Genomic DNA, 10,236 nt, shown 5'->3' with positions numbered 1-10,236 from the left:
TGTGGCAAAGGTCCTTGATTTCTTCCAAGGTTTGTTTATTGATAATAAGACAGAACACCAAGCTTTAAACAGGAAACAACAACCCAATAACAAGCCTTCTGATATTGATATGATTTGATTTTGTGACTCCCTTGTCTCCCTTTAAGGGAGTTTTGCCAGGGATTACACTAGGAATACAACCAAACATTTTAAAGGTGATAACATCAGTTATAAGTAAATACCAAAATTGGGAGTTTTCTGCTGGAGGGTCATCACTGAATTGTCCATTCATGGCCCCTTGCAGCCTAGAACACAAACATTCTTTATCCCGATCTCTAGTTGGGTTTCATTAGAACCAACACCCATGGTCTCCAGGAACCTGAAATGGAGGAAGGTTCACTTATTTTATCACTGTATAAACAAACTCAAGTCCTACCAGAGGCAGAGGTAACAGCTAGTTCAAAGCATAACAGCCGAAGACATGCCTGTCCCACCAAAAGCATTCTACTCTCACCCAAAAAATTGATACCCAGAAGGTAATTCAAGAGAATGCTACTATTTCTAAAGCAGTTGTAGCACATTACCTGTGCCAGTCACTAACCATAACTATGGACCATATAGTAGGCTGCCCACATGTGCATTTTGCTGTGACTGGGTTTGTATGCACAGACTAAAGTGACCGTACAGCCCAAGAGATTGTGGTTTAATATTTTATTCGTTTGCTAATCAAATCTGAGCATGGCCCAGAAGGAAATACTCAGTCTCAAGTACCAGATGGGGGAAGTTAGCTAAACCGCCTAGTGTATGAAGTACCAAGCACTGACAGCAATGCACGTAGGGGATTCTGGCAGAATTACTGGGCCAGATCCCCAGCTGGTTGAAGAGGGCACAGTGCTATAGAAGTCAATAGAGCTTTAATCTGATTTAAGACAGCTCAGGACCTGGCCTATGAAAAGCCAGTGGCTCACAATCCTCCTCCGGAGACAATATGGCCGCCCCACTCATCTTCCTACCGCCACTCGCGGCGCTGGAGGAGTTGTGGTGACCTCACACTTCATCTGTGTCACAGAAGAGAGCCGCCCACATGGTGCTGGATTTCTTACAGTGTTTTTACCTTTCTTCAGTTTTTTGAAGGAGGGATTTTGCTGCTTCAGGGTCGTTCCTCAGAAAGGTTTGATACATGGACATAGAGTGCAAAAACCCGATCACCTCAGCCACGGACATGGGGATTTTGTCTATGATCTGGGTAACTCTGCAGGAGAGGGAAGGAACCGGAACATTTCAGAAGTAAGCAGAGAGGGTAATGGAGCTGTGCTGATTGACACTAGCTGAGAACTTGGCCCGTGTTGATTATTACGATGTTAGGCCTGAACTTTCCCCTTTTTGGGCATTTGGTTATGGGGAAACCTCTGTCATTTGATGAAGAGGCCACAAAGATGCACCACACAGACCAGGGACTGGAGATATGTCTGAAAGAGGTTGGACTCCTTGCAAGCCTTAAACACTATTAAGAGCATAAGATCGGCCACACCAAAGGCCCATCTAGCCGAGTATCCCATCTTCCCACAGTGGCCAATGCCAGATGCCCCAGGGGGAGGGAACAGAACAGGGAATCATCACATGATCCCTCTCCTGTTTTCCGTTTCCAGCCCCTGACAAACAGAGGCGAGGGACACCATCCCTGCCCATCCCGGCTAACGGCCATTGATGGAGCCATCCTCCATGAATGTATCTTGCTCCTTTTTGAATCTTCTGCAGTCTCCAGTCCCGGATAACCCCAATGAACGCTCACTGAAGTGCCCAACATAACTGGATTCATGCACCCCGCATGTCAGAGATTACATAATACTCAGTTTTCTCCTTATCTCCTCACCTCCGCTTGTCCTGGAAAGGCAACAAGTCAAACACCTCTTTGTAGTCCCCAATGACACGATTTACTTTTTCATTTGCATATTTTAAAAGCACCCCCTGGGTCTGTAAATTCAGAACAGAAACAGCAACAAATTCTAAGTATAGCCTTGAGCCTCCACTTCGTCTGAGCTACACTCCCTGACTCAGGACTGTCTGGTCTGAGGGCAAGGAGGAGCTACAGAAGAGAACAATGGACTAGTACAGACTCTTCAGACTTTCCTTATGCACCAGATTCACAGAGTGTTTATAAAGGGGCTACATTTGAAGAAGTGGATTTCGTGCTTAATGGTCATTCCCCCCTCATCTTTGTAATAAACAAAATAATGGAGTGTCCTTCTGCTGAGGGAGAAAGCAGTGCTGTTTTATGGCGAATTCAATGAAAAACTGCCCTCTTTCAAAATGGCCGAGATAACTTCTTCCCTAGTTCTGAAGGGACTCACGCCATAAGGCTGACCTTGGAGAAGATGCCTTCTATTAAACTGAACGCTGCCGATTTCAGAATGAAGGCACCTGAGGGAAGATGGGACCCCCTGTGCTTGGTTGTCAGGAATGTGATAACCACGTGATTGGAGACAGCGGCCATCTCTGTTGAGGCACCTGGTAGCCTTGCTCACACTGAGAACCAGGGGAGATGGATACCTTCTCAAAATGGCCACTAGACTGGGTAACAATATGGAGCTGGGGGGCAGGGGGAGAAGAGAGACAGAAATCTAACATGTCTTTAGTATCTGCTTAATCTAAAGAGATGCTAGAATGGAAAATTTTACTCAAAAGATTGAGGTCTGCCAAAGATATAAACAGCAGAAAATACGGTCTTCGACTAGAAAGTGGCCGGCACCCTTAGAATACATATAGCCTTGTGCAGATACAAAATTTGTATCCTTGTCCATATCCACAAAAAAGAGCCGCTGATATCCATGGTTTTGCAGGGCTCTAAATATTTACAATATACTTCATACTGCATGAAAAATAAAATAGCATAAATATAAAAAGGACAGTTTTCTTCTCTCACCTCCGTTAAGATTTCTGTGAGTCTTTCCGAGCAGTCTTTGTAGTGCATGCTGAAGTTGGGAGAGTAGGTGCTAAGGGCCACACAGCCGTGTGGTCTGAGAACTCGATCCACTTCTTTCATGAACCGCGGGATGTCAAACCAGTGGGCGGCTGTAAAAGCCGTAACGAGGTCCACAGAGCCGTCCTCAAATGGCAGCTCCTCTGCAGGGCACACACTGGAGTGGGGAACAAGGGAGACAGCTTAGAGGGGAACAAAGACTCTGCGGAGAGGAAACGCGCTGTTGAAAATCTGACATTTAACATTTTTGTTCCCTTGGAACGGAAGAGAGGTTTGGCCTAAGAGCGTCAGCCCAGGTCGGCCAAACTGGAGCTCACAATAGAGAAAGCCTCCCTGTGTGTCACACTCACCGGTAGGACACGTTTGGGAAGGAGGCCGTTTCTTTGGCTGCCTGGATCTGGGCCTCGCTGATGTCCGTTCCCACCACCTCCTCAAAACGAGCTGCAAGGATGCAAGTGCTTTGTCCTGACCCGCAGCCCACGTCCACCGCCAGCCGCATGGGCGCCAATTTCTGAGGAGAAAACAGACACATCTGAGCACACGGTGCCCAAATTCTTCTGGCGGGCCAAGTCGGAGTCCTCTTTGCACCCCGATATCCTTACACAATCCTAATCCCAGAGCATAGAGTAATTTCTGTGATACCCTCTTGGTTTCACTGCCATGGGGTTCTAGTCTCAGCCTACAACCTGACTGTGTCACTCACCTTTTCTTCCAGGTAGGAGAAGATGACCTTTTGGAGATTTTCAGGAGGAGAGAATCTGTATTTCTGATAGGAAACTGCGTTGTATTGTGTATCACACGAACGCATGGCCATGTTTCAGCACTCCGGCGCCTACAGGGAGTAAACAAAGTCACTTGGGTGCCTGAGAGCAAAGTCCACGGACTGTGTAAATGTAACACTTCTTATACGATCAGTGGTAACAGGGCTGGCCCTAGGGAAAACACTCCTATCGCCTGCACCTCTCTTCTGAGTCCCTGACCCTTACACTCCACCCCCCGCATCCACGTGGGAAGACTGGCCCACCTGGATGCCCAAAGCAGCTGGCATTGCTGCTCACTCCCATGCTGGATGGCTGCTCCTTCGCCCCAAGGAGATCGTGGGTGCACAAGGAATGGGAGGAGAGCACAGCTGCTGCTGTCTCAGCACGGCCCAGCTGGGGAAGTGACTTGAAAGCAGGAAGCCTTGGTGTTGTGTGATGGGGGGAAGTGATAGAGGAGAGAGCGTGCACACCGGAGTATACGAGTGCTCTGTCTCTTTAAGAGAGCACTCAGGGGCAGGAGTCCCAAAGATATTTCTAGCTCATAAAAGAACACTGCCCTTATGATCCGTGGTATAGCTGGGTAATGCCAAGCCACTGCACCAACCGCTAGCTATGTAGAAAAATACCTGCCGAAGAAAGAAACCGGCACATTGTGCAAAATGATCAGAACAATGTCCACACCAGGAGAGCCAATCGCTTCCTGTCTGCTATTTACATCCAGTGTGGCTAGCCCGCAGCGCAAGGCACAGAAATAGACTCAGTGTAGCCTCTCTCTTCTGGGTCATTCAGCTTTCCTCCCCATGATGTGGTATGAATAAATTTAGCAAGAGCCAGGTCTCCTTCAGGGATGATGCGCCTCTTGAGCTGCCAGAAATGTCTCCTTGTGGTAGAGGCATTGTGCTGGGTTTGATACCCCTGGAGAAGTCTCCTCCTGCCAAAAGGGTGCTAGCCATAGCTGCCAACCCAGAAATCTTGCGATATCTGGGTACACCCAAGCACTGTGAAACAGCATTTATCCAAACAGCTTGTCTCTGCTATGCATCCTGTCCTATTTTTCTGGAAGGGGATTTCCGGGTAGGTTATTTGCCTCCACATCAGATTTCTTTGGGCAATATCACAACTTTGAAGGTCAGCTCACTCTACAACCCACTGGTGTGGATGACATGCAGCCTTGCAGAGGGATGAGGGGTTGGTATCACAATAAGTCAGAGAGATGCAGTGAATTATAACCATTTATAGGAGGTAAAAGTTAATGCTGAGCCCCTTGGATAGCCAGCATTGAAAAACATTTTCAGGGATTTGTTTTTCCAACTCCAAATCATGCATTTCTTTCAGAGAGAGCGCGCACGCAAGAGAGAGATGTTTTTCCCACTCCAAATCATGCATTTCTTTCAGAGAGAGAGAGAGAGAGAGAGAGATGTTTTTCCGACTCCAAATCATGAATTTCTTTCAGAGAGAGAGAGAGATGATTTTTCCCAACTCTAAATCATGCATTTCTTTCAGAGAGAGAGAGAGAGAGAGAGAGAGAGGAAAATGCAACCTGACACGCCATGCCAGACACAAGTTAGCATGATGTGATCAACCACAGGCGAAACGGTAGCAATAAAAAAAAGAAAGGAACCTTGCATAATGTCACTGACACAGAAAGGCTGCCTGCCTAGGAAACGAGAACTCCTTCCGTAGTTGATGAATGACGTGAAGACATGGGGAACCCGGAAGCTTTGATTTTTCAATGCCTGGGTCAGCAGAGCTCAATACATTGTTTTAACAACTTGAGCGCAGACAATTCGACTGGCCGACTTTCAGCTGAACAGACAGAACCAATCACATGAATGTTAAGAACTGACCAGTAGACCGGCCGTTTACAGTGTTTCTTTTCTTCTCAGACAGGCAGTGCCGGTTAGATGCAGACATCTCTTTATCAGCACGTGCATCTGGGAAACACAGAGTTTAATCCTGCTGAGTATTTCAGAGAAAAATCAATCTGTTAGCCACAGGACTCCTCGTTGTTTTTGCAGATACAGACTCACTGGGCTTCCCCCTTGGAGACTATATTTGATAGCGTCATTTTGCCAAATTCGGAAATGTTCAGTGCAATTGGCATTTGGAACCCTCGATAGAATTAAGTTTTGATGAATGCAAAAGGATACTGTCGGGTAGGTTTGATTGCTATTCCTTTTCTCCTTCTTGGCTGTAGTGGTCCTCCTAAAAATGGGGAACTGAAATGCTTTGCCAGCCAGTAACCACACGCTCTATATGGAAAAGTTCTTGTTTCTTTTGGGCACCTGCCCACATGCCACTGCATCACGTGATTTGCCGTGTGTGTATCGTGCCCACCTTAGTGATTTCTGTGAAGTTTTAGTATCAGAGCCCCGCACGGATACAAAATTTGTATCCACATATGCAGGGCTCAACAAACCGTGGTGAGATCTACTTGCTAGCCCCACACCGCACATGTGCCAGACTGGCACTGCGCATGCGTCCAGCGCCGGTGAACAGGGCGAACGGAGCGACCGGCTGAAATCTACTCACCACAGGCGAGTAGAAACAGCAATTTGTCGAGCCCTGTGCATATGTATTAGCAAAAATAAGCTGCAGACATCTGGGCACCCGTGAATATAAAACAGATCTGCAAATGTGCAGGATTCTAGATACAAAATTTGTATCCAGACAAACAGAGGCTAGGGCCACCATTCCTGCCCATCCTGGCAAATAGCCATTGATGGACCTAACCTCAATTAATTTATCTAGCTCTTTTTTGAACCCCGTTAAAGTCCTGATCTTCACCACCTCCTCTGGCAAGGAGTTCTGCAGGTTGACCGTGCACTGCATGAAGAAAAACGTCCTTTGTTTGTTTTAAATCTGCTACCTATTAATTTCATTTGGTGACCCCTAGTTCTTTTATTATGGGAACAAGTAATTATTCACTTTTTCCACACCAGTCATGATTTTGTAGACTGCTATCATACCTCCCCTTAGTCTCCTCTTTTCTAAGCTGAAAAGTTCAAGTCTTTTTAATCGCTCTTCAATCTCATTTAATCGGCCAAAGTGTGTATTCAATGTTAAACCAACAGGGCCCCAGTCCTGAGGGGTGCTACTTGGAAGATTAAATGCAGTCATAATAAACTGCCAGAGAATGTGGTTACTGTAGTTCTGTGTTCATACAGCTCCGGCGGAGCAGGGCTCCTAGGCGCTATGGCTGAACAAATAATAATACTGATAACCACTAGCTGTAAGGATGCTGCTCACGGTAGGGGGTAAGTTTCGGCCTTAGTTTATGTCTGCACTTTGAGCTGGAGCAATAGTCCCAGCCTGGAGACAGACCAGGGCTAGCTCCAATCGAGGTAGTGTGCTGAAAATAAAGTATCGGCAGCGGCACGCGCCGTGGCAGGGCCTAGCTGCCTGGTGAGCCTGCCCGTTGCCATGGCAACACTATTGTTGGCGAGCTAGTTCACCCGTCATAGGTTTGCCTCCTCGAGCTGGGAAGGACAGCCCCAGCTCAAAGTGGAGACACCCCGACAGTGGCAAATGCAGAACGGTGCGCGTCGGACCATGGAACATCCACCTGAAAGAAAGAATGAAAAAAAAAAATTGTGGTAATCCAAGACTTCCCTGTGGAATGCATTTAATAACTGAATCTCCCCCCCCCCCCCCCCAAAATGAAGTGGAGTGGGAGGTTCCAATCAATAGAAAACCCTCTGGAAGCAACAGAGGTTGGTCACATAAGAAATACTGCCTCCTCCACCTGGTCTGTCTAATACACTGGGACCCACACAGCGGCAAAAGTTTGCCTATTCTTCAAGCTCTGTCAGCATCTACCGGTTCCTTCTTCGATTTATAGGGAACTTGCTCCCTCTACTGCCCAATGAAGGTGGAGCAATAGCTACTCGTGTAAGACAACAAGGGCTTGACTACACATTAATACACTGTTACAGGGACTGCAACTGGCCAAGGGGTTGTCATACCAGCTCATCGGTTAGCCTGGTCCAGTCTGCTGCCTTCAGAAATGGCCAGTGCCCAAAGCTTCAGAGAAGAGAGGAACACAGGCCGTAGTGATCCTACTCAGCTGCACTATCCTGTGTTGCATGGTGCCCAGTATGGGTCCTCCTTGGGCAGACACGGACTCCTGGTCGCAAAGCACGATCATGCTGAGTTTGGCGCACTCCGCGGGCATGTGACATAGGTGCCCGCAGCTGCATAAGGTGCCAGGCAATGGGCAGTCAGGCCCGCATAGTATGTCCCAAAGCACTGCTGCTGTGGTGAATCGCAGGGCCTCTGTGCTGTGTGGTTGGTTCCAAATGTTCCATCCTTCACTTTTGCCGAGGGTCCCCTTTGTGCTGTACGTGAGGCGGGCGGAGAGATGGAAGGACGGATTTTCATTTCAGAATTTTTAAAACCTGGCGTAAAATCACGGAGCTCTGAACGTTTTAGAACCAGATCCTCTGTCACCCAAATCTACCGTAGCTTGGCCGGGGTCCAAGTTATACCCGTTTACATGTGTAAGCGGGGGAATGGTCCCGCTCTTGTGGGGAACTTTCCTGGCTTCTATACACCCCGGTGAAATGAACCAGCGAAAGGATCTGAGTCCCCGCTCCCACTTCCTTTAGCCCACGGCTCCCTGATCCTGAGGGCTCCCCCTCCACTCTCCTGAGTAGCAGAGCCCTTGAAACCCCAACAAGGCTGGGCCCAGGTTTCCTGGGGCTTAATCCCTGACCTTGTAGTCACTAGGGGCAGGAGTTAGGGTGTCCCCACTCCGAGGTGCTCTCTTTACACTGCAGGCCTTCTTGGCCCAGTGACCACTTCATAAGGTTCAAAGCAAATACAATTTATTAAACATCAACTGATTAAAGAGAATAGAATAAGAAACAATGAGAATGGTTAAATGGGAACACACAGCCCTGCTCTGTAGCACAGGGACATCAACACAGCAGTCTGCAGAGTGTAAGGACAGTTCACAGTCTCTTCCTTAGAAGCCCTGGATGTGCTGCAAGGGGCTGCAGGCTGGACACGCTTGCACTGGCAGTGACCACACAGCCTCAGTCTCTAAGTGGCCAGACCCCTCTCCCAGTCCAGAGCCTTTCCCCACACTTTGCAGGTCCCAGTAGCTCACCACATTCAGCTGCAGGCTGTGCTGCTTGGCCAGTTCCAGCTCCTTGTGTTGTTTCTCTGTTCCTTTTGGCTTTCTGAGCACTGCCAGTCTGCTGCTCAACACAGGGTCTGCACTGCTTGGCCTGTCTGTGTCTGGTTCTGTCGCTGCAGGACTTCTTCTTGTCCTCCTCTTTCAGCTCTCTGTCTTTGCAGGACCTCTTCTGCACACAGCTTGTTTGTTCAGAGACAGAGCCAGAACAATCCCCACTTACAACCTGTCAGTCAGGCTGAGCTGGAGTGTTGACTGCTTTCCATTGTCTCTGGGGTCTGTCAGTCTCATGAACCCTTCCCCTTCTGAAGCTGGTAAACCAAAAAACTCCCACAGAGTTTTAGTAAGGGGTAACAGTCCCCTTACACATGCGAAGTCAGTGAAGGTGCACTGGTTTATACCGGAAGACAGAGCTCTTACCTTATAGCAGCTGAAAATCGGTCACTTCCAACCCAGCAAAGCATTATGCAGTATGCTTAGGTCCATCTCATCCAGCAAAGTCCCAGTTTAATTTATAAGTCTCATTGAAGTCAAGGGGACTTTAATACGCATTTACAGGTATGCATGATCTTCAAAGGCTTTGCTAATATGGTAGGACTGCCAAATCAGAACCTTATTACTCGGGTTTACAGAAAAATACAGGACAGTGGAGTACAGTTCCTCTATGTTAGTTTTATTGGATGCCACCCTTTCTACATACTCGCTGGAAGCTCTAATCAGCAAAGGGCTAGCAGGTGTCCTGCCGAATCTCTCCAGAGTTTGACTTTCAAGATGGGCGTCCCAGGGCCAGCCTGACTGGGGCATATATACTTCACTCACCAGTCCACTCACAACCACCTGTGCATGAGTTCTCTTTCTTTGGGGTGTAGCCCTTCTGCCTGTGTTTGTCACCAGCAATGAGTGTTGGGTTCTGATAGCTGGGAGTCCCTCTTAAAACTGGCAAAACCCCTGGGCGTACGCCTCCACCCACAATTTCTGAGATCACTAAATACCATCCCAGGGTAGCCTCCATGGGCAACAGTTCCCGACCACTTGAAATGGGTCTGCAGATGAAACAAGCAAAAAAATAACATTTGGGGAAAACAGCGTGAACGATTCATCCTCATCTCCACGTATTCCCTTATGGCTGGGCACCTTCACACCATGGTTAAGGTCTCACGTCCCTTCTTCAGTCTCCGAGGACTTGGCCAGAGGCTCCCAGTCTCATTAAAACCCATCCTTGGTATAATGAAAACAAGTGGCAAATTATCCATAACCAGCGTCCCCCAAACATGGTCCGTTGATCACGCCCCGTGAGTGTCTGTAAAATCCACCGGCTTCTAATCCAGCAACACAGCACATGCTGCATGCTCCTTTTTGGTCTGCCTCAGCCCATCCCG

General features: G+C 48.0%; 1 protein-coding gene across 2 annotated transcripts; it reads right to left on the bottom strand.

The window, feature by feature from the left end:
* On the bottom strand, positions 1-5,492 carry LOC102451271 (putative methyltransferase DDB_G0268948). 2 transcript variants are annotated; one of them, XM_014575665.4, is made up of 7 exons: positions 5,342-5,492; positions 3,663-3,791; positions 3,310-3,470; positions 2,903-3,116; positions 1,853-1,953; positions 1,094-1,231; positions 1-358 (listed from the first exon to the last, which is right to left on the bottom strand). In XM_014575665.4, exons 2-7 carry the CDS (start codon positions 3,771-3,773, stop codon positions 268-270), a joined length of 816 nt encoding a protein of 271 aa, XP_014431151.3. In that variant the 5' UTR covers positions 3,774-3,791; positions 5,342-5,492; the 3' UTR covers positions 1-267. The 2 variants fall into 2 exon arrangements, with proteins under 2 accessions (XP_014431151.3, XP_089635960.1); XM_089779834.1 differs by lacking the exon at positions 1,094-1,231.
* Between the last annotated feature and the right edge of the window lie 4,744 nt (positions 5,493-10,236).

This window comes from Pelodiscus sinensis, chromosome 7 (assembly GCF_052426305.1).
Source record: "Pelodiscus sinensis isolate ZL-2025 chromosome 7, ASM5242630v1, whole genome shotgun sequence".
Classification (NCBI taxonomy): Eukaryota; Metazoa; Chordata; order Testudines; family Trionychidae; genus Pelodiscus; species Pelodiscus sinensis.
The sequence above is the reverse complement of the archived record's forward strand: the minus strand, read 5'-3'. Positions and strand labels throughout refer to the sequence as shown.

What these genes read in the sequence shown, in the direction of transcription:
- LOC102451271 (XM_014575665.4), bottom strand. Translation starts at nt 3,773, where the DNA reads ATGGCCATGCGTTCGTGTGATACACAATACAACGCAGTTTCCTATCAG. An exon ending in TCTCCTACCTGGAAGAAAAG is followed by an intron (nt 3,471 to 3,662) that starts GTGAGTGACACA and finishes TTTTCTCCTCAG; the next exon opens with AAATTGGCGCCCATGCGGCT. An exon ending in CTTCAAAAAACTGAAGAAAG is followed by an intron (nt 359 to 1,093) that starts GTAAAAACACTG and finishes CCTCCATTTCAG; the next exon opens with GTTCCTGGAGACCATGGGTG.